The sequence below is a fragment of the Salvelinus alpinus genome, chromosome 5 (assembly GCF_045679555.1).
Source record: "Salvelinus alpinus chromosome 5, SLU_Salpinus.1, whole genome shotgun sequence".
In the NCBI taxonomy this organism is placed as follows: domain Eukaryota; kingdom Metazoa; phylum Chordata; class Actinopteri; order Salmoniformes; family Salmonidae; genus Salvelinus; species Salvelinus alpinus.
In genome coordinates, this window is record NC_092090.1 from 75,360,839 (window position 1) to 75,385,383 (window position 24,545).

Sequence of the window (24,545 nt, forward strand, 5' to 3'; positions counted from 1 at the left end):
GTGATAGTGCTGAATAGTCTTGTCTGTCACATTGTGTTGTACAGAGTAGAACATGTTGTGTTTTTGATGTAGTCGTGCTGTGCTGGCTTGCTGCTGTTGGACCATTGTGCTGTTATTGCTGTTTCCATGGTGTTTACTTGTTTGCAGTAGAGCTGTATACTTGTCATCTTTGGGATTGACCTAATTGATGGTCCGTTAGACCAAAGGACCACAGACCGTAGTGTTCAGAGCTGCGAGAGGTTTCTCAATGTCAACTCAATTGCTGTATCATCTTGTCTCCATTTACACATCTCAAGTCTTATCCATTACTCTGTGCCTTCTCTCCTCTGCAGAGCTGAAAGGGGTGAGTAATGGTTACGCTGTGCTGGACGAGGGGGGTTCTGAAATTGAGCTGCCTGGAGAAGGTCACAGAGCAAACGAGGGCTGTATCCACTCCAGCGATGATGAGGAAGAAGACGAGAGAGTGAAGGAGGAGCAGGGCAGGAGGTCCAGTGAGAGTGATGTGGTCCATGACTGCAGTGGCTCCAGACCTTTGCTGCTGGATTCAGATGAAGAGGAGGAGCAGGGGTCTGAATTACCCCTCCCATCCTCCCAGCCATCCCTATCACACCCACAACTCTCCACTTCCTCCCACCAACCTACCCCATCCCTCTGTGCCCCATCCTTGAATCATTCCCACCAGATGCCCCAGCAAGCCAGGGTGGTTGAGGTTGTCCCTGATGTCTTCTTCAAATCCCCCTTCAGGATTGAACAAGAGGAGGCAGGTGACGTGTTCGCAAATGCCCCCTTCCAACGTCCCCCTGTTGTGGCTCAACAGCATCCAGACGTCTTCCTGCAGGCCCCCTTCGTGAAGCCCAAGACCCAGCACCCTCACCCAGCTGTGCTTCACCTTGTGGCCCCTGAACCAGCCCTCTTGAGCCAGGTGGCCACGCAGCCTTTCCGCCCACAGGCCCTGGCCAAGTACTCCCGACACTTTGAGGGCCCCTTGCCTCACCAACCTGTGACAGCTCAGAGGGTGGTGTCCAATGTGAGCAGGCAGGCTGCTGTGGGCTCAGTACCTGTGGGACCCTTACACTCCTGGACTTCAGAGGTGAGCTCAGTAGACCCCTTTGTCTCTGCGCCCTTTCACATCAAGGCCCCACAAGAAAAGCCCTGAAAGATCCCATCCTTCCCTACAGAGAAGGGGAGCCAGCATTGGAGCCCACATCTGTGCACACTACACTAAGGCATACACAGCATGCTGTCACCAGCACCGGGGCTGGACTGCAGGGCAGCATAGAACTCTTAAGATCTTGTCCTTACAAACTTTGATCATTCTTGATATTGAGCAAGGTCATCAATGTGTTTTTTTTGCTGCAGTAGAATTGAGGTGGGTCCTCATTTATAAACGCTGTGTACACACAAAATATGCCCCAAAACATGCATGCAGCAGTTTAAGCAAAAATTGTCATTATAAAAACTGAACTTGACGTTAGAATGTGATTATCTTGCCTCCATGCGTATGCAGTTTCAAGTGGTTGAATTTTTGCATTGCAATTAAGGGAAAAGTAGCGTAGTAGCCTTGTGCAGGAATACAGTGGCCTTCAGAAAGTATTCATACCCCTTGACTTATTCCACATTTAGTGAATTATGTGAAGCCTGAATTCTAAATGGATGTTTACCCATCTACACACAATAACCTATGACAGTGAAAACATGTTTATAGAAATGTTACTTATTTATTGAAAATGAAATACAGAAATCTCATTTACATAAGTATTCACACCCCTGAGTCAATACATGTTATAATCACCTTTGGCAGTGATTACAGCTGTGAGTCTTTATTGGTAAGTCTAAGAGCTTTACACACCTGAAATGTACTGTATTTGCACATTCTTTTAAAATTATTCAAGCTCTGTTATATTATTTGGTGATCATTGCTAGACAGACATTTAAGTCTTGCCATAGATTTTCAAGCTGATTTAAGTCAAAACTGTAACTAGGCCACTCAGGAACATTCAATTTTGTCTTGGTAAGCAACTCCAGTGTATGCTTGGCCTTCTGAAAGGTGAATTTGTCTGTTGGAAAGCAGACTGAATAAGGTTTTCCTCTACGATTTTGCCTGCGCTAACCTCTATTTAGTTTATTTTTATCCCCCCAAAAACTCCCTAGTCCTTGCCAATGACGAGCATACCCATAACGATGCAGCCACCACCATGCTTGAAAATATAGTGGTACTCAGATGTGTTGTGTTGGATTTTCCTCAAACATAACGCTTTGTATTCAGGATATAACGTTAATTTCTTTGCCACATTTTTGGCAGTTTCTTGCAAACAGGATGCATGTTTTGGAATATTTTTATTCTGTACAGGCTTTTCACTCTGTCATTTAGGTTAGTCTTGTGGAGTAACTACAATGTTGTTGATCCATCAGTTTTTTTCCTATCACAGCCATTAAACTCACCATTGGCCTCACCACAAATCCCTCTCCTGCAACTGAGTTAGGAAGGACACCTGTGTCTTTGTGGTGACTGGGTGTATTGATGCACCATCCAAACCCTAATTACTAACTTCACCATGCTCAAAGGGATATTCAATGCTTTTGTATTTTTACCCATCTACCAATAGGTGCCTTGCTTTGCGAGGCATTTTAAAACCTCCCTGGTCTTTGTGGTTGAATATGTGTTTGAAATTCACTGCTCAACTGAGGGACTTTACAATTATCTGTATGTAGGGTACAGAGATGAGATGGCCCCTAAAAAAATCCTGTTAAACTATTATTGCACAGAGTGAGTCCATGGAACTTGTGACTTAAGACAATTTGTATTTAGGTTGCCATAAGAGATGACTCAAGACATTTCAGCTTTAATTTTTTTTATTTGTTAACATTTCTAAAAACATAATTCAACTTTCACATTATGGGGTATTGTGTGTAGCCCAGTGACACAATCTCAATTTAATTCATTTTAAATTCAGGCTGTAAAATAACCAAATGTGGAAAAAGTCAAGGGGTGTGAATACTGAATTCTGAAGCCACTGTATATAATAGTCGAATTCATAACAAAAACAGGTAGCTAAATAGAACAAGATACAGTCATTTATTAGTGAGAAGAGCAAAAATCAATTTATTTTCTTTGCATTCTAAAATAATTAGAAAAGTAATTTATTTCATTTCCATGATAATTTCATAATTAATTCCTCACCTTTTCTGACTAATGGCTTCATACTCACAAAATTGCCTATAGGCCTACAGCAAGTTAGTATAGGCTACAATTTATCCCATTTCTCAATTAATTAAACCCACTTTACAATAGTAAATAGATAAGCTATTTCAAGTATTTTGCTCAATGCGATCCGACGTGAAGCGCAGTTTAACAGTAGAAGAGACGGTTCCTTTTCCGTTAACGTTTGTAGGCTACATCTGAATACTGTAATGTCAAATTTCTCGGGTAGACAATATTTCATTTATAAACATGCATACACCGAGTACACCAAACATTAGGAACACCTTCCTAATATTGAGTTGCACCCCCCTTTTTGCCCTCAGAACAGCCTCATTTCGTCATGGTCTCTACAAGGTGTCGAAAGCATTCCACAAGAATGCTTCCCACAGTTGTCAAGTTGGCTGGATGTCATTTGGGTGGTGGACTATTCTTGATACACACGGGAAACTTGAGTGTGAAACCCAGAAGCGTTGCAGTTCTTGACACATTGGTGCGCCTGGGCTGGCACCTACTACCATAACTCATTCAGAGGCACTTTTTTGTCTTGCCCATTCACCCTCTGAATGGCACACATTCAAACCATGTCTCAAATCCATATTTAACGTGTCTCCTCCCCTTCAGCTACACTGATTGAAGTAAATGTAATAAGTGACATCAATAAGGGCTCGTAGCTTTTACCTGAAATTCACCTGGTCAGTCTGTCATGGAAAGAGCAAGTATTCTTAATGTTTTGTACACTCGGTGTATAGGCTTATCATAACCTTTGCAGAATACATTCCTTACCTTTTCTGTCCAAGTTGAGTTCATATTTCTGACATAACCATACAATAAATGACCATACTCATCTCTCTTTTAATTGGGCCTATTAGATAGGCTATTATACGTTTTTGATCTATGCATCCGAGAGGAGCGTGGTTAATAACATACAGTTGATCTTTTGCATTGAAGTGTGTAGGCTACCACTGTAAGTAGGCCTACTGTAGTTCAAAAAAAAAATCAGAGTAGACAATGTTGAAGAAGAATTTGCGGGCAGTGCAGCATGTTTTGGTTCAGGAAAAAGTTTATACAAAACATTATTGAATTAAAACGATCTGTTTACAGGTCCACAACGATTTGCAATTGTTTTTTTCTATCAGAAACGGTCAGATACAGCAAATGTCACTGCAAAAGAAAATATTCTGCCAACAGCACCAAAGACCTTTGAAGTTTTCCATTGCTATTTTCTTTAGATGCTGTCTTGGCCTAATTCCAATACTTCCAAAGTATATAGCAAATAAGGGAGTTATCACCATAAAAGGTGAATGCTGGGGTTTTACAGGCGGCGTTATAATGCCTGTTGACGCGCAGTTTCACCACAGGTCTGATTTTATAACTGGAAATATGCGTATGTATGGCAGGCGCCAAGTTTAACTATTTTTGTATAAAATTTACGCAAAGGTTATAAATGAGGCCCCTTGTACATCCGTTGTCACTGTGCTGGTAGCTGTCATATTCTTTGTCAGAAGTAATCTGTTGGTATGCACAGAGGATAAGGCAGTCTAGTGGGGGAGGGGTTTCTGCCTACCTTAGTTTGCCCTCAGCTTTTCTATCAGATTGAAAGCTTTACTTAATTTAGAGAGCTTCTTGTCTGGGTCCAGTGTTAGATTAGATACAGAAAGGACACACATATATTTGAAGTCGGAAGTTTACATACACCTTAGCCAAATCCATTTAAATGCAGTTTTACACAATTCCTGACATTTAATCCTAGTAAAAATTCCCTGTCTTAGATAAATTAGGATCACCACTTTATTTAAAAAATGTGAAATGTCAGAATAGTAGAGAATTATTTATTTCAGCTTTTATTTCTTTAATGACATTCCCAATGGGTCCGAAGTTTACATGCACTCAATTAGTATTTGTAACATTGCCTTTAAATTGTTTAACTTGGGTCAAAAATTGTGTAGCCTTCCACAAGCTTCCCACAATAAGTTGGATGAATTTTGGCCCATTCCTCCTGACAGAGCTGGTGTAACTGAGTCAGGTTTGTAGGCCTCCTTGCTCGCACACGCTTTTTCAGTTCGGCCCACAAATTTTCTATAGGATTGAGGTCAGGGCTTTGTGATGGCCACTCCAATTCCTTAAGCCATTTTGCCACAACTTTGGAAGTATGCTTGGGGTCATTGTCCATTTGGAAGACCCATTTGCGACCAAGTAACGTCCTGACTGATGTCTTGAGATGTTGCTTCAATATATCCACATAATTTTCCCTCGTGATGCCATCTATTTTGTGAAATGCACCAGTCCCTCCTGCTTCAAAACACCCCCACAACACGATGCTGCCACCCCCGTGCTTCACAGTTGGGACGGTGTTCTTCAGCTTGCAAGCCTCCAACTTTTTCCTCCAAACATAACGATGGTCATTATGGCCAAACAGTTCTATTTTTGTTTCATCAGACCAGAGGACATTTCTCCAAAAAGTACAATGTTTGTCCCCATGTGCAGTTGCAAACCGTAGTCCGGCTTTTTTATGGTGGTTTTGGAGCAGTGGCTTCTTCCTTGCTGAGCGGCCTTTCAGGTTATGTCCATATAGGACTTATTTTACTGTGGATATAGATACTTTTGTACCTGTTTCCTCCAGCATCGTCACAAGGTCCTTTGCTGCTGTTCTGGGATTGATTTGCACTTTTCGCATCAATGTACGTTCATCTCTAGGAGACAGACCGTGTCTCTTTCCTGAGCGGTATGACAGCTGTGTGGTTCCATGGTGTTTATACTTGTGTACTATTGTTTGTACAGATGAACGTGGTACCTTCAGGCGTTTGGAAATTGCTCCCAAGGATGAACCAGACTTGTGGAAGTCTTAATTTTTTTTCTGATCTTGGCTGATTTCTTTTGATTTTCCCACGATGTCAAGCAAAGATGCACTGAGTTTGAAGGTAGGCCTTGAAATACATCCACAGGTACACCTCCAATTATGTCAATGAGCCTATCAGAAGCTTCTAAAGCCATGACATTTTCTGTACTTTTCCAAGCTGTTTAAAGGCACAGTCAACTTGGTGTATGTAAACTTCTGACCTACTGGGATTGTGAAATAATCTGTCTGTAAACAATTGTTGGAAAAATTCCTTGTGTCATGCACAAAGTAGATATCCTCACCAATTTGCCAAAACTATAGTTTGTTAATTAACAAGGAATTTGTGGAGTAGTTGAAAAATGAGTTTTAATGACTCCAACCTAAGTGTATGTAAACTTCCGACTTCAACTGTATACTGCATATCCCGTTCTGGGCTCAACCGCTCAAATTTGACCCTCTGCTCTTATACTTAGTCCATTCCCCATTGCTCTGTGAGGCCCAGTAAGGATTCCCATGACAGCCCTGGTCTCAGGGTGATGAGAGGAAGGCCTCCTTTAGTGGTTACTCTGTGTCTTATACTTCTGATATTTTGGAAGTAATCTGATGACCATTTTAGCCCATTTAAGTGGTGTACACTTTTTACTAGGTAGGTTAAATGTACCTCTAGCAGTGCTGTCATATTTGATCATGTATTATAATCTTAATCAGATGCTGGATTATGTTGCACATGTCAAGCTGTAATGTTTGAGTTTTAGCCTCTTTTTTTATTTTATCCTTCACCGATTGCTTTCTTAGTCACTATTAGTTGTGTTTTACATGGTCACGTGACTGTCAGTGCTACAAAAGTCCGCCTTATGAATCTACATGCAGGGCAAACAGTACAGAACATACCTTAGAGGTGAAAGGTCAGAGTTTCTCCTTACGCTTGTCCTTTCTTGTGGGTGCCTCTGCTGTATTTAAGTTTGTTGGTTTACTTTAATTTTGGACTGAGCAGGTTGCTAATGCTGTAGAAGTGAAGCCTTATAAGTCCTCCACTCTCACAATCAGCACTATCGGCAAAGTCACTCCCAATCAGCACCTCCGCTACACTCCCAATCAGTATCTAATACTACCTTCACTGGAACTCTATACATTCACAATCATGTTCTCAATCCGCACTTCTACATTATACCTGCACTTGAGTCACCGATTCAAGATTTGTAAATGTGATGTAGTTGTTAAGCCTTGTTCACACTGCAGGCCTTAATGCTCAAATCGTTTTAGTTTTTCAAATCTGTTTTGGAATACTGACTGTCCAAACAGCAAGTTACAAGTGTGTTCAGATAGCAGTCATTTCCTGACATGGCTATGCAAGTGTGTGTGTGCGCAGTGGTATAGGGTGATTGGTGGTGGTGCTCGTGCTTCCTATCACTCAGAAGTTATGTAGCAAGCTAAGGTGACAACAATAGATGCAGTAAAGAGATCAATAGAATTTGACCAAAACAATTGAAACCGCGTGGGGGGGAAGATGTCGTGGGGGAAAGATCCCACATTTTATTTTATTTATTAGGATCCCCCTTAGCCGACGCCAATAGCAACACCTAGTCTTACTGGGGTCCGACACATAATGAAAAAGACATTACAATTTACATACATTAACATGTAGTGTATCAGTTACACATACATGTCAGTACATACACACAAGTAGAATCACCAAATTTACTGCATGTAAGCCTGCCATTAACATTTCCCGTTGCTTTGAATGTTAATCATAATGTAGGAATACTTTTAGAGCTGCAAAGAATATAAGATTAACTAACTTTCAAAACAAGTCCTTTTTGGCTAGCCACAGCAGTCAGCTAGGTAGCTGTACATTCACACATTTGTTTGTAAACAACAAGCTAGTTAGCTACCACATTCTTGTCATGTCAAGAGTAGCTAGCAAAGTAACAAGATATGCCAAATAACAGTAAAAACCACTTGAGGGCAAATTAGATTTGACCGTTCAGACTTAATTCGCATGGACAAGAATCAGATGTGTATCTGATTTCAAACCACCACATTCCAAGTGCTTTTTGGCTGTTCAGGCTGCAGGAAAAATAAAAGATTAGAATTGGATATGCCGAAAAATAGGATTTGAGTCGTTTCAAACTACCAGTGTGAACAAGGCTTTAGTTTAGACCGATGGCACCAAACACAATTTCTACCTTTTTAGAATCAGCACCCCCTAGCAGAACATACCAGAATAACTACAACCCTTGTCAAGCACCTCAAGCGAAACACACAGTTGAACCATGACTTTCACGTCAGACACCTACCTACCAGTGGTGGGCCGTCAGGGCCTGCAAGGCCTTCTCTGCTGGCCTAAACATCATCAGAATATAATTTTTTTTTAAATATATTTTCCCACAAATATGTATTAAATTATTCCCCAGAGTAAGAGTTATACTCTTCATTTCATAGCTTTCCTCTTGGTTGCACTGCTTCCAGCCCCAGGTTGAGATTTGGAGGGCTGGTCTTTACGTTAGATCTTTTATCCAATCATATTCAGCCATCATGTGTTGCCAGGGGTCTAAAATCTGCCCTCAGGCCTTCAGAATCAACAGTGCGGGCGCTTGTAGCTTAAAGTGAATGGAAATTAAAATTTTGTGTCAACCAATCAGCTTTAGAGTTGGCTATTGTACGCCTGCTGGCTGGCTCCAGTGTTACACAGGAGCCAGCTAGCAGGCGTAGGGCGTCCACGTCTTTTGATTGGATTACCAATATTGAGAGGCAGGTCCTATGGGCAGGTCTATGCAGATCTAGGAAACTAAATTTGATAAACAAATTAATTCGCGTTCTACTGTTTTTTGAACCCACAATGGCGGAAGGAGGAGAAGATATCGATTTGGTCGAGGATATAATTATAACGCCATTCTCAAGACGAACTTTTCAAGAAAAGTTAGACATTGTAAGGAGAGGTCGCCCGACGCCACAAAGCCTGTCACAGGCGGGAAAGGGGTTCGTTCGTTCGCCACTTTCAAAGTTTCAACTATGAGCGCTGTCAATGGCTCACAGGCTCCGAGAAGCACTGCAAACTGTACTGCTGGGAATGCCTATTATTTGCAAGTGATCGATTTGGTGTTTGGAGCCACACTGGCTTTGCAAACTTGAGTTGTCTAACCAAGGCAGCAACGAGACACCAAAGTACGGCTGGGCACTTACAAGCAATGGTGCTTTTGAAAACGTTTGGGGACACCAGAGTGGAGCTACAGCTCTCACTCGTCCTGCGTTATGTGACGGACACGGGAGTCAAGGAGCGATTTATCCGGTTTGAAGATGTGACAAGCAGCAAGCGAGCTGATGACATTGCCGCTCTTATTTTCCGTTTCTTGGAGGAAAATGAATGTAGTCTGGATAAAGTTGTGGCACAGTGTTTTGATGGCGCAGCAGTCATGGCATCTGGACTCAATGGGGTGCAGGCTAAAGTTAAGGAGAGGGCACCGATGGCCTTATTCATTCACTGCTATGCACATCGACTAAATTTAGTACTGACTCAAGGAGCCTCAAAGCTTAAAGAATGCAAGGTCTTCTTTGGCAACCTCAATGGCCTTGCAGCATTTTTCTCACGATCCCCTAAGCGCACGCAACTGTCTAATAATCAGTCTTTGGTGAGTAGGCATACAATGCATGTTATTTTTTATTAAATGTGTATGTATGTTTCGCATTTTATTTCGTTAATATTAAATAGCCTATATATTAACAAAATAAAATGGCAAATAGCCTATGTTGCAAATTATTTGTTTTCTTTTATTTTCAGTGAATAGTTATGTGTCTTTATCATCACGGTGAAACTGCTTTGGGTGCGACAATGCGCTGTTTAGTGAACACACTGTATTTATTTTTTGGGGGACTTAAAGCTCAAAGTTTGTGGACCAGAAATGGATAGAAGAAGAATATTAATATAACTCTGTTGCACTCGACTATGTTCTTGCCTATTAGTTGAACTGTACTGTATTGTACTCTTCCCCTGCAATTCTCTGAAAAAAATGTCAATTTCAAGGTGACGCAACGCCTGGTTATACTGCGTTTCTGTCTAAATGTATAGTGTCTAGAGCCATGCCATCTAAATGATGGTAATAACAGGTGGATTAATTCGGGTGGGACTGTGTAGGACCTCACTGAAGGCCCAGGCGCCAGGCCCACGGCACGCTACTGCTACCTACACATGCTCAAAATACACTTCCAAGTAAATGGTCAACACATGGTTTCATCATAAACCCGAAGGGTTACTTTATTGCTCTTCTACACCAGATTTTGCATTCCTTCTGTTTTTGTTTTCTCCATAGCCGTATGAAATGCTGATATGGTCTTCTGCTGACTATTCAATAATCTTGAAGCACTTTTTAATGTTTGCTATCCACGACTCTGCATATTACTTGGTCATGGTGGGGACCAATAGAGGTTTTAAACTACTTGATCCAAAGTAAGAACCGCTGTCTTAAAATTAGTTATTCATTATTTTTGTATTACTTTGTACAACACTTGTATATGTTTGTTAATCTGCAGTGCAAATGAAGAATGCACACTGCATCAGCAGTAATAATTTACTCTACAATAGTTTATTTTAGCAACTATAGTATTTACACAGTAGCGTTGGTAGGGATTAGCTTGCAAAAAAACGGATAGTGCGCCAGAAGTTAGATAATGTGATTGTAATTTACTCTGCCAATTGTCCATAGGGTTGGTCATTGTGCAACAACAAAAAACAAAAATCTAATAGAACATACATTTAAAGACTTTCCAAACGTGGGTATGTTGTAGTTGACCCGCTTACCTCATGTCAAAAATAAAATTCCTGCAAGCGCCACACTTGCACACACAAAAAGCATGAACTTGTGGGCAACTTTTATTTTGACATGAGGTAAGCAGAGAGGAACTGACCTCCAAGGAACTTCACGGGTCTACAAAGACCCACGTTTGGAAATGCTTTTTAATTATACGTTAAATTCATGTAATTTAATTCCCCCTGCATAAAGACTACGCCTACAGACAATCGACAGAGTAAATTGAAATTGAACTTTATTTAACTTCTGTCTTCCGGTTGGCTAACATTTGTTTGCCAGCTAATTGCTATTGTGTGTAGTTTAGTTGTTATAACCGTTCTTTTGTAGGTAAATTCCTGAAAGTAATATCAAGTCTTTGATTTATGACTGACTGACTTGTATAGGAATGAACAGTCGCTGATTTATACAGCAAGCCTCACCTGCTGAAACCTAAAAGCACCCATATCAAAATACTTGTCATGCAAAGCTTGCATTTGATGAACACTCATTTGTTGGATGTCCTTATGTAAAATAAATAAATGAATGCAAAACAAGTCATTTTAATTGTTTTAATTTATATTGCATTTGTTTATCATCATGAGACACACCCATATGTAATTGTAGCGTGGTTCATTCTGCGTTGTGTGCTTTTAATTAGGACGCTGCCACAACTGACGGTCTGCTAGTTGAATTATTTTTATTTGCCCTGCACACGAAGAGACAATACACATTATGTTAACCCTTGGCGCAGTCCTAGCTCTCAGGCACCTTGCTAGCCGAAGGTCAGGCAAAAGAGAACAATAAGGGGGTACGGAAATACAGATAACCCGCGATGGGCCAAACCAAAATATACAAAACTTTTACAATCACATGTTTGTACAATATTGATATGAAAAAGTGTTTGTACACCAAAGAAAAACATTAGCTATGCAGCTGTAATAAAAAAATAAAAAATACACTGAATTATTAACATCCCCCCTTGACCTGGCCTATTTGAATTGGTCCTTGTGTGCAACTTGTTGTTCCCCTAGATTATGCACCATCACACTGCTACATAATGAATGTTATAAAATGCACCTTTCATCTACCTTGTGGTTGTGTATCATATAGGAAGGCATACATAATTTGCTTACATAAAAATACAAGGACGGTTTCCGCCCTCAGCGGAGTTTGCGGAAATTGAGTCACTGTTTAGAAACATCACAAACATGGCGACTTACAGGCAGGTCAGGAGGTTGTTGGGTATTTCTCTAAGAATTTCAAGTCCGTAAGTTTTCCTCTGGATTCGTTGAGTACTGAAGATATCTATTAAGCTTTAGGAATGCATGTTTTCACGTTATTTCTATCACTTCGTGTTCCTCAACTAATTAGTAAGTAAGCAGCTAGCTATAGTAGCTCTTATCAGTTTCATAACCCAAGCCGAGGTCTGACGCAGATATGAGACTAGTGAGCTAACGGGATTATTGTAGCTCCATCTACAGTTAAATTATATTGCAACTGTTATAACTTTTAACTGGTTTAATAGAACATGATTATTTATAGCTAGCTAGTTGCTCAGCTTGCCTCTCACTGGCAGAAATACACCAGCCCAGTCAGCACAATATCCCTACTTGCCTAATGATGCAGTGGGAGTTTGATCACAGGAATATTTTCATCATGGTTTTTTGGAAGTAACATTTTATGTCCACATTCCATCAAATTGAATTGTTCATTGTCAGCATGTGGTACTCATAAATAATGTTACATCATGTGACTAATCAGATTATCTACAATCTCGCGTGACTGGTTGTTTTTATTTTGCATGGTTGATCCTGGTGATCCATTTACCCCTTTCTTATCCGAATTTAACCTGCTCAGAATGTTTTTTCTTAAGCCTTGCTGTGCGTGCATATCAGTATGCTGGACTGCATTGGACTCCACTCAACATAGGTGTCACAAGGAGATGGCCACTGCCACTATTTTAAATTGTTTCTGGTAGGCATGAAAACCATGTACAGTGTGTGTATATAGATTGCCTTCAGAAAGTATTCTCACACCCTTTGTCTTCTTCTAAATGTTGTGTTACAGCCTGATTTTAAAATGTATTAAATTGAGATGTTTTTGTCATGGGCCTACTACACACAGTGCCCCATAATGTCAAAGTGGAATTGTTTTTCCAGATTTGTCGAAATTAATAAAAAATGAAAAGATGGAATGTCTTAAGTCAATAAATATTCAACCCCTTTTGTTATGGCAAGCCTAAATAAGTTCAGGAGTAAAAATGTGCTTAACAAGTCACAAGTTGCATGGACTCAAACGCGATACAGGTGTCCTTCCTAACTCAATTGCCAGAGAGGGAAACTGCTCAGGGATTTCACCATGAGGCCAATGGTGACTTTGAAACAGTTAGTTTAATGGCTGTGATAGAACTGAGGATGGAAAAGCAACATTCATTACTCCACAATACTAACCTAAATGACAGAGTGAAAGAAGGAAGCCTGTACAGAATAATAATATTCTAAAAGATGCATCCTGTTTGCAACAAGGCACTAAAGTAATTACTTTTTGTCCTGAATACTAAGTTATGTTTGGGGAATTAATTCAGCTTTCAGAAGGACAATAAGTTAAAACACAAGGCCAAATCTACACTGGATTTGCTTACCAAGAAGACAGTGTATGTTCCAAAGTGACAGAGTTACAGTTTTGACTTAAATACATGGCAAGAAAAATGGTTGTCTAGCAATGATCAACAAACAATTTGACAGATCTTGAAGAATTTAGAAAAGAATAATGGGCAAATGTTGCACAATCCAGGTGTGAAATTCTTAGAGACTTACCCAGAAAGACTTGCTGCTGTAATTGATGCCAAAGGTGCTTCTACAAAGCATTGACTCGGGGGTGTAAATTCTTATCTAAATGAGATATTTCTGTATTTCATTTAATACATTTGCAAAAATGTCTAAAAACATCTTTTCACTTTGTCATTATGGGGTATTGTGTGTAGGTGAGTGAGAAATCTAATCCATTTTGAATTTCGGATGCAACTTAACAAAATGTGGAAAAAGTCAACGGGTATGAATACTTTCTGAAGACATTTACATTAAAGTACCTCTATTTTGTACAAGCTATATAACATGTGTTGTAACACCACAATAGCGAAAATGATTGACAGTATTGTCCCCCTCTTTCCAGCAAGGACCATGTTCATTCAGACTCAAGACACTCCCAACCCAAACAGCTTGAAGTTTCTGCCAGGTCGCATGGTCCTCGAACAAGGAACAATGGATTTTGCTGCACCCCGGGAAGCCTATTGCTCACCCCTCGCTAGGTTAATGACTTAGGCTACTGAAACCATGCCTTCCAATATGGGATAAAACTATTTTACACATTTGAAAGAAACAAGCAGTCTGATAGACATCTTGTTACAGCCCTAACTTATCTTGGGCAACATTGTAACTTCATATTATTTCTTCAGGCAACTATTTAGAATCGATGGTGTCAAGGGTGTCTTTTTGGGTACTGACTTCATTACCATAACCAAGGTAAGATTTACACGTTGAGCGTCACAAATAGATCCAATTTCTAGTTTAGTGCCTGGCCATGCAGATGCGCGCCAGCAGTGTGGGTTCAATGATTTGAATAACATGTATGTCAGCATGTAAGAAAAATGACATGTGCATTCGGAAAGTTCAGACCCCTTGACTTTTTCCACATTACAGCCTTATTCTAAAATTGATTCGTCCCCCCCCCCCCAATCGACACACAATACCCCATAATGACAAAGCAAGAACTGTTTTTTAGAAATGAATTTATAAAAAAAATCTAAACACTTTCATAAGTATTCAGACCCTTTACTCAGGACTTTGTTGAAGCACCTTAGGCAGTGATTATAACCTTGGGTATGACGCTACAAGCGTGTCGCACCTGTATTTGGGGAGTTTCTCACATTCTTCTCTGCAGATCCTCTCAAGGTCTGTCAGGTTAGATGGGGTGCGTTGCTGCACAGCTATTGTCAGGTCTTTCCAGAGATGCTTGATCGGGTTCAAGACCGGGCTCTGGCTGGACCACTCAAGGTCATTGTCCTGTTGGAAGGTGAAGCTTCACCCCAGTGTTAGGTCCTGAGCGCTCTGGAGCAGGTTGTCATCAAGAATCTCTACTTTTCTCCATTCATCTTTCCCTCGGTCCTGACCAGTCTCCCAGTCCCTGCCGCTGAAAAACATGCCCACAACAGGATGCTAACACCACCATGCTTCACTATAGGGATTGTTATGTACGCCTTTTGGAAGAGGGAACGCAACACCCTGCTACACTTACCTCTTTCACTCCATGGGGAGTTATGTGACTGCAGGTGCAGGTAAAGATGACTGAGGCAGAATATATATTACCCTTAACAGGGAATTTATTTCTTCCTTCACACAGTCATTTGGGGAAAAGGGGCTGGATGGAACCAAAGCAAAGAAAGTAAAACAGTTAGAGCCCCCTCTCCTACCCTACCTACCCACAACTTACCTACCTACCCACAACTTGCCTAACTAGCACCAACTGGCACACTAACCAAAATCCAGGGGATGGTCCACCCAGGTCTTACCTAGTGTGCATAGACATAGTACATACTACGGCTATATGTATGCTCGCAGTCCTCTTGCCTAAGCACTCCCAAGGTGCCTTCCCCCCCAGGAACAAATGAAACAGAATACTTAAAGTTACAAACTTAAAGTGAACAATTTCACAAATCAAAAACATTCCTATGGCATACACAAACGTCAGCAGGACCGGCTACAAAATACTTTACAAAAATTCATACAGACTAACAACGAAACACAGGACATACCAAGAAGCTCTCTCTGAGCAACAACCAACACAGGACATACCCAGAAGCTACCTCCCCCTAACAAAGAAACTCTCGCGTTTAAAGCTGCAGGAGTCGGTAATTGAAAACAGCTGTATCTCCTGACGAGAGGGTGCGGTCAGAGCTCCAATCATCAATGGGGCCGACCAATCAGCTGCTTAGGACTTCAGGAAGCCATTTCCTGAAATACACACATATATACAAACCCACAACACAGAAACTGGGGAACGTAACAGGGATGGTGCCAGGTTTCCTCCAGATGTGACGCTTGGCATTCAGTCCAAAGAGTTCAATCTTGGTTTCATCAGACTGTTTCTCGTGGTCTGAGAGTCCTTTAGGTACCTGCAAACTCCAAGCAGGCTGTCATGTGCCTTTTACTGAGGAGTGGCTTCCATCTAGCCACTCTACCATAAAGGTGCAATTGGTGGAGTGCTGCAGAGATGGTTGTCCTTCTGGAAGGTTCTCCCATCTCCACAGAGGCGCTCTGGAGCTCTGTCAGAGTGACCATCAGGTTCTTGGTCACCTCCCTGACCAAGGCCCTTCTCCCTAAATTGCTCAGTTTGTCCGGGCAGCCAGCTCTAGGATGAGTGTTGGTGGTTCCAAACTTCTTCCATTTAAGAATGATGGAGGCCACTGTGTTTTTGGGGACCTTGAATGCTTCAGACATTTTTGGTACCCTTCCCCAGATCTGTGCCTCAACACAATCCTGTCTCTGAGCTCTATGGGCAATTCCTTGGACCTCATGGCTTGGTTTTTGCTCTGACATGCACTGTCAACTGTGGGAACTTATATAGACTGGTGTGTACCTTTCCAAATCTTGTCCAATCAATTGAATTTACCACAGGTGGACTCCAAGTTAGAGAAACATCTCAAGTATGATAAATGGGAACAGGATGCATCTGAGCTCAATTTCGAGTCTCATAGCAAAGGGTCTGAATACTTAGGTAAATAAGTTAATCATGTTTTTATTTTCAATACATTTGCAAACATTTCTGAACTTGTTTTTGCTTTGTCATTATGGAGTATTGTGTGTAGATTGAGGAATGTATTTGATTTGATCCATTTTAGAGTAAGGCTGTAATGTAACAATGTGGAAAAATTCAAGGGGTTTGAACTTTCTGAATGCGCTGTATATATTTTATAATATGACAATCATGGCTTAGAACGGATGAGGATTGCGCCGTTTCTGACTTCTTATTCAGACAGATATAGATCTGGAATGGAAGTTAATCAAACCTGACGTGTTTGCTGCAATTATGGACTTTTTCACCTCTGGACTTCCTGTTGTCAATGAGGAGGACACCCCTCGTGCAAATACAGGCATGGAGCAAACACAATCACTGTATAAGGCTTTGCAAGACATGCACTTAACATAGGATAGGCTTTATAACAAGGATATATACAGTGGGGTCAGAAATTGACACCCTTGATAAAGATGAGCAATAATGACAATGTACAATAAATAAGTAAAGTGCTGAACTGTATTGTATGCTAAAAAAAAAAGGGAAATTATTTTATACGAAAACAATTGCTCAGAGAAAGAGATTTTGTTGAACAAGTAATACTTTTTCCCTCAAAGGTACTGATCAAAATTGACACCCCTAAAGATTCTTATAAATAAAGTAATAATCACTTGAAAAACAGTTAATGTGGTCCCATATTCCTGGCACGCAATGACTACATCCAGCTTGTGACTTGCACACAAACTTGTTGGATGCATTTGCAGTTGGTTTTGGTTGTTTGACTATTTTGTGTCCAATGGTAAATAATACATTGTCATTTTGGAGTAACTTTTTTATAGTAAATGAAAATAGAATGTTTCTAAACACTACATTAATGTGGATGGTACCGTGGTTACGGAAAATCCTAAATGAATCGTGAATAATGTGAGAAAGGTAGAGGGTCAAATATCATACCCCCAAGACATGCTAACTTCCCCTGTTATTGGTAATGGTGAGAGGTTAGCATGTTCCCCTGTTGACGTCGTACCTCATTCGAATCAATGTGGGATAATCACTGTCTATCATCAGTACCAGAAGTGGTCTATATATTCTAGCAAGCAATGAATAAAACAGTGCGACTTGCGCAGTGCGTGTCTTCTGCCAGTCTTGTAGTTAGCTAGTTTGTAACCTGATGAAAAGAGGGCAAGTTGGCCATGGTTCGCTAATGAATTCTAGTATAGAGTATAACGTGACGTCGTGCCGAGTGGTAACATCAATGACAGGAATTCTGGAGTGATAAACTGTCAATCAGGTAGCTAGCAATGGCAAGTTAATGTTAGCTAGCTACGCTAAGTTAACTAGGTACTTATTGGAAATGGGTGTGTAGCACACGGTTTATACACATCAAAATGCTTAGCCGCCCTCATGTCAAACATGAATGTTTCTAAACACTTCCACATTAATGTGGATGCTACCATGATTACGGATGTGAATAGTGAGAAAGTTACAGCGGGTCAAAGACCCTACCCCCAAGACATGCTAACTTCTCAACATTACCAATAACAGCAGAGGTTAGCATGTCTTGGGGCTATGATATTAGACCCTCTGTAACTTTCTCACTCATCATAATTAATGATTCATTCAGAATTTTCTGTAACCATGGTACCATACACACACTCAGTGTGTATATACAGTGCCTTTGGAAAGTGTTCAGATCCCTTGACTTTTTCCACATTTTGCTACGTTTGCCTTATTATGAAATGGATGAAATAAATAAAAATCCTCAGCAATCTAGACACAATACCCCGTAATGACAAAGCAAAAACAGGTTTTGAGAAAATGTCTAAATATAAAACTATTTACATACACTACCAGTCAAAAGTTTGGACACCTACTCATTCCAGGGTTTTTCTTTATTTTTACTATTTTCTACATTGTAAAATAATAGTGAATACTTCAAGTATACATACATCAAGTTAATACATGGAATCATGTAGTAACCAAAAAAGTGTTAAATAAATCTAAATATATTTGAGATTCTTCAAATTAGCCACCCTTTGCCTTGATGACAGCTTTACACACTCTTGGCATTCTTTCAACCAGCTTCATGGGTAATCACCTGGAATGCATTTCAATAAACAGGTGTGCCTTGTTAGAAGGTAATTTGTGGAATTTCTTTCCTTAATGCGTTTTGAGCCAATCAGTTGTGTTGTGACAGGGTAGGGGTGGTATACAGAAGATGGCCCTATTTGGTAAAAGACAAAGTCCATGTTATGGCAAGAACAGCTCAAATAAGCAAAGAGAAACGACAGTCCATACTTAAATTAAGACATGAAGGTCAGTCAATATGGAAAATGTCAAGAACTTTTAACGTTTCTTCAAGTGCAGTTGCAAAAACCATCAAGCGCTATGATGAAACTAGCTCTCATGAAGACCGCAACCGGAAAGGAAGACCCAGAGTTACCTCTGCTGCAGGGGATAAGTTCATTAGAGTTACCAGCCTCAGAAATTGCAGCCCAAATAAATGCTTCAGAGTTCAAGTAACAGACACATCTCAACGTCAACTGTTCAGAGGAGACTGCGTGAATTAGGCCTTCGTGGTAAATTGCTGCAAACAAACCACTACTAAAGGACACCAATAAGAAGAAGAGACTTGCTTATGCCAAGAAACGAGCAATGGACATTAGAAGGGTGGAAATCTGTGTTTTGGTCTGATGTGTCCAAATTTGATATTTTTGGTTCCAACCGCTGTGTCTTTGTGAGACGCAGAGTAGGTAAACGTATGATCTCCGCATGTGTGGTTCCCACCGTGAAGCATGGAGGAGATGTGATGGTGTGGAGGTGCTTTGCTGGTGACATTGTGATTTATTTAGAATTCAAGGCACACTTAACCAACATGGCAACCACAGCATTCTGCAGCAGTACGCCATCCCATCTGGTTTGGGCTTAGTGGGACTATCATTTGTTTTTCAACAGGACAATGACCCAACACACCTCCAGGCTGTGTAATTCCCTAACATTTCTTAACCTGTTTTTAGTTTGTCATTATGGGGTATTGGGTGTATATAGATGAGGTAAAAAAACGAATTCATTTTAGAATAAGGCTGTAACAAAATGTAGAACATTTTAAGTGGGCTGAATACTTTCCGAAGGCACTGTAAGTTCTGTAAGTATATGTTTGCATTAACTGTTCCCTTTGTCTTCACAGCACCCTCAGATGATGATGATGAGGTGATTACTATGATCAAAGAGCTTCTGGATACCCGAAAGGTATTATTAGTTGTTGTATTTAGCCTTTTTCTGACATCTACCTGTTGTCAGAAGTGTCTCTTTGCTCATTGCAGTATCGGTATGTATGACCCAACACACCTCCAGGCTGTGTAATTCCCTAATTACACAGCCTAATAATACCACTGGCACCCCAATGGTGGAACAAACTCCCCCACGACGCCAGGTCAGCGGAATCAATCACCACCTTCCGGAGACACCTGAAACCCCACCTCTTTAAGGAATACCTAGGATAGGATAAAGTAATCCTTCTAACCCCCCCCCCCCCCTTAGAGTTAGATGCACTATTGTAAAGTGGTTGTTCCACTGGACATCATAAGGTGAATGCACCAACTTGTAAGTCGCTCTGGATAAGAGCGTCTGCTAAATGACTTAAATGTAAATGTAAATGTATCAGTCTTAGCTCATGTGGCTTCCCCCAGGCCCACAGTGCAGGAGGATGGTGGAGATGTCCTGTATTGCGGCTTTGAGGATGGCATCGTGAAGCTGAAGCACCAGTTGCCCCAGCTCCATGGTTACACTGAAGAGTGGCATCCAGAATATGTTGCAGTTCTATGTCCCTGAAGTGGAAGGGGTAGAGCAGGTTTGTACCCTGTACAAAATAACTTGCGGAATTTGAGATGATTCATGATTGCCTGTCGGTCCAGTTCTCGATTTCACAAGACTAACCTAACATTTCATGTTCTTTCCCAGGTGAAGGATGAGCAAGAGGAAGTTGTCCAAGGCTGAGTCCAATGGAAACGACTGACTCTACAGACATTCTTCTTACCCTCTCCCCTCCAGCACCCACTCCTGACTCCATCCTGTAGCAGATTAATGAGCATCGTAGAATCCTGTCTAAAGCACAGCAGTGGTAAAAGAAGAACTGCAGGGTTATTTGGAGAGATTTCTCATTGAACTTCATAGCAATTCTCAGAGATTGTCAGCTGTCAAGTCATTCTGGCTATGTGTTTCAGTGGGTAAGAAGTAGTGTCTTTGTCCTGATGCTTGCTTTGAAAGGCTTCTAAGGTGAAGGATTCCAGCTTGTCTGACGATTTATTTATTACAGTTTCTAGTATTATCACACCATATAACTCAGTAAGTATTGGTTATTACAGGCCCAATGCAGCCGTTTGTATATCATTATCAACTCATTTCTGGGTAACAATTAAGTACCTTACTGTAAAAGATTTCCATTCAAATGGGCAAAATAGCTTTTTAGCAAAAAACTACATCAAGTAAGGATTTTGCAAAGGGGAGAATGGAGAAGTAGCTGTCATTGTCAGAGGTTTGAAACTCTTTATTGGTCTATTCATTTACCGCATGGTGATGTCACCATGGAAAGCCGAAACTCCCACACATGCAAACCTGCTGTTTAGGAGGTCCTGTGTAGATTGTATTTTCATCCAGCAGCTATCAGGAAATAACACTGATAAAATAGTTTCACTCCTTTACAGTGTTTGGTTCATCAGCTGTTGTTCAATATATACATTTTGACTGCACTGTACCTTTAAAAAAGCGCAACTCCGTCCATATACAACACAAATGTGCACACTGTATAATGTAAATAAATCAAATGCATTGAATTAAGTATGAAATTATTTTCTTGAATGCCCTGAATGTAGTTTTCTTGAACTGCACTGTTGGTTCAGAGCTTGTAAGTAAGCATTTCAAGTAAGGTCTACACGTTATATTCGGCGTATGTGACAGTTTGATATGATTTGAAATTGGCAACCAAATAATCCGTCAACCTGACAGGGGAAATGGTGCACAGATGGAGTATGGTCTGGAGGAAAGTTTGAGTTTGCATTGGTTTTTAAGTTTGTTATTATTATGTGAATGTATAATAAGCAATTAAAAACACCTCTATAAATTATACAATTTTGTTGGAAATTTATCATCCACTAACACATCTCTGTCCAGTCCACGGTCTGTTAAAATAAGGTAGATGTAAAGTAACAAACGAATATGGTGACACAAAAACATTTTATCAAACTAAACAAACAAAATATGGTTATTTTGAATAAATATGGTTCTCACTAGTAACCACAAACATAAACCCCGCCTATTTCAATATTTTTTTATATTTTTTTTTATGTGATTTTAAAACTAACCTTAACCACACTGCTAATCTTATGCCTAACCTAAACCTTATATTAAGACCAAAAAAGCAAATGTTAGTTTATGATTTTTTACGATAGCCACCAATAAATATTGGTTGGTTGGTTGACACTTCACAAATTTACTTTCCATCTCCTTTTTTTTGTATTTATTTTTTATTATTATTAACAACAAATCAATACAGAGAGTACATGAGGGAACACAAGTATATATAGATTATATACAATGGACAATTGAGCTAGGGGGTACAATATCACATTACACAAAGACCTTAAGGGACATACATACACTTATAATTCTAACAGCTTTTTTGTTAGTAGAGTATTTAATTGTCTTAAAAAACAGTTCAATTTCTTTTTGTAGGGTAAGAAATTTTGTTTTTTTGTTTGTAAATTTACATTTGTGAATATGAAATTTGGCCAAAAGAATGAAATTAATTACATAAAAATGTTTCAGCTTATTCCTATCGGAGGTAAAGAATCCAAGCAGAACATCTCCACAATAGTGTAAGACCTTCATTAAAGTGTTCAATTATAAATCTACTGATGTCTTGCCACAGTTTTCTTACATGAATACAATGCCAAAAAAGATGCAACACTGTTTCTGGGTGGTCATTACAAAAGGAGCAATTTGAGTTGATGTTATCCTTAAACTTCTTCATATAGTGGTTGGCAGGATAATATTTATGAATAATTTTAAAGGAAACTTCCTTAATTTTGTTAACAAGTAAGTATGTGTGTGGCAACATCCAAACTTTTTTCCAACAGATATTATCAATAAATCCATTCCAATAAGGCATGACTGTAACGGGCTTCCTCCTCCTCTTCATACGAAGAGGAGGAGTAGTGATTCGACCAAACTGCAGCGGGTTGTGAATACATAATGATTTAATAAACAAAAAACTGAAGAACACGACGAACACTTGAATAATTACAAAACAAATAAACGAATGTAGACAGACCTGGACCCGAACTTACATACAACGTGAAGAACGCATGAACCAGGAAACAGACTACATAAAACGAACGAACAAACAAACAAAACCCGGAACAGTCCCGTGTGGCGTAACATACAGACACTGACACAGGAGACAATCACCCACAAACAAACAGTGAGAACAACCTACCTTAATATGACTCTCAATCAGAGGAAACGTCAAACACCTGCCTCTAATTGAGAGCCATACCAGGCAACCCAAAACCAACATAGAAACAGAAAACATAGACTGCCCACCCAAAACTCACGCCCTGACCATCAAACACATACAAAACAACAGAAAACAGGTCAGGAACGTGACAATGACATAAGGTATAGATGCAACATCCTGCTGAAACAAGGTTCGTATCGCTCTGTTGTTGAATGGACCAAAAGAGAAACAAATCTTTCCTACTGATGAATCAATAGGGTAAATAGAAGGTAGGCTCTGAGGGTCAGGTCTTGATGCATTCCTGAATAATAGAGCAACACCTGAGGGAATGGCATCTAAAACAATTGCAAAATCTTTAGGTGTTAGAGGGACCTTGTAAAGCGATAAGAATTCCTTATAACTGAGTAAAAGACCCTCTGCATTTACCAGTTGGCTCACCAATAGGATATTATTTCGGAACCAATATTCTTAAAACAAATAAGTATTTTTATACAATATATCCCGATTATTCCATATATAATATCTGTGTGGAGAAAATTTGTGTTTATAAATTAAGGACCATGACAAGAAAACCTGCCGATGAAAAGCAGAAAGTTTCACTGGAACTTTGTCAATATTATAATTGCAAAACAACATGAAGTTAAGGCCACCAAAAGTAGGGAAGACATGATGAGGAATAAAATTCCAGATAGAAGTGGGTCTTAGGAATTGTTTTATCCAATTGATCTTAAAAGTATTATTTAAGGTAGGAAAGTCCAGAAATTCAGCCCACCATTCTCATAAGTGTTCATTACAACAGTTTTCCTAATGTAATGGGTACGGGTTCTCCACAGAAAGTTGAAAAGCATCTGGTCTATCTCCTTGCTTATTTTACTGTCAAGATATAAAGATAGAGCGCCATATGTTAGTCTAGAGATACCTTCAGCCTTGGTTATTAGGACTCTACCTTTTAAAGATAAGTCCCTCTGTAGCCATTGATTTAGCTTCTTCTGGGGTTTTTTAATAAGAGGGTTCAAATTTAGTAAGCCTCTAGACTTCTGATCCTTTGTAATAGTTATGCCTAAATATGTAAGTTCTTCTTTTACTGGAATACCATAATATGAAGGAGTCACACAATCTTTGACAGCCATGAGTTCACATGTATTAATGTTAAGCTATAGACCAGACGCTTTGGAAAAGGATTGTATCACATTGATCGATATGGGAATTTGGTTAGCATCTTTCAGAAAAAGTGTAGTATCGTCAGCCAGCTGGCTTATAATAATTTCTTTACCAGCTATGGAAATACCTTGTACAGAACTATTATTTAAAGAATTTGCAAGAAGTTGGGTGATTAATAAAACCAGGTACGGAGAGATAGGACAACCTTGCCTAATTCCTCTCTTTAACTCAAATCTAGGTGAGGTGCCATATTTAAAT

The 24,545-nt window shown here is 39.9% G+C and overlaps 2 protein-coding genes across 16 annotated transcripts in view; both read left to right on the forward strand.

The window, feature by feature from the left end:
* Positions 1-11,376, forward strand: part of LOC139576791 (AP2-associated protein kinase 1-like) — a 51,928-nt gene extending 40,552 nt beyond the window's left edge. For 14 of the 15 annotated variants that reach the window (XM_071403263.1, XM_071403269.1, XM_071403268.1 and 11 more), the window contains one exon: positions 333-11,376. In XM_071403263.1, the coding sequence (XP_071259364.1) occupies positions 333-1,156 (824 nt within the window). In that variant the 3' untranslated portion in view covers positions 1,157-11,376. The remainder of the gene's footprint in view (positions 1-332) is intronic. The other variant, XM_071403275.1, reaches the window with a different exon arrangement.
* Positions 11,377-11,497: 121 nt separating this feature from the next.
* LOC139575336 (NFU1 iron-sulfur cluster scaffold homolog, mitochondrial-like) lies at positions 11,498-17,134 on the forward strand. The gene is made up of 4 exons (XM_071400263.1): positions 11,498-12,796; positions 13,994-14,129; positions 14,277-14,343; positions 16,853-17,134. Exons 2-4 carry the CDS (start codon positions 14,002-14,004, stop codon positions 17,024-17,026), a joined length of 369 nt encoding a protein of 122 aa, XP_071256364.1. The 5' UTR covers positions 11,498-12,796; positions 13,994-14,001; the 3' UTR covers positions 17,027-17,134.
* Positions 17,135-24,545: the final 7,411 nt, after the last annotated feature.

Excerpts from the sequence above, each read along its gene's own strand:
- LOC139575336 (XM_071400263.1), top strand. The coding sequence starts at position 14,002 with ATGTTCATTCAGACTCAAGACACTCCCAACCCAAACAGCTTGAAGTTT. Across the intron at positions 14,130-14,276 it reads TATTGCTCACCCCTCGCTAG|GCAACTATTTAGAATCGATG; the intron begins GTTAATGACTTA and ends TTATTTCTTCAG. Across the intron at positions 14,344-16,852 it reads ACTTCATTACCATAACCAAG|ACAGATATAGATCTGGAATG; the intron begins GTAAGATTTACA and ends CTTCTTATTCAG.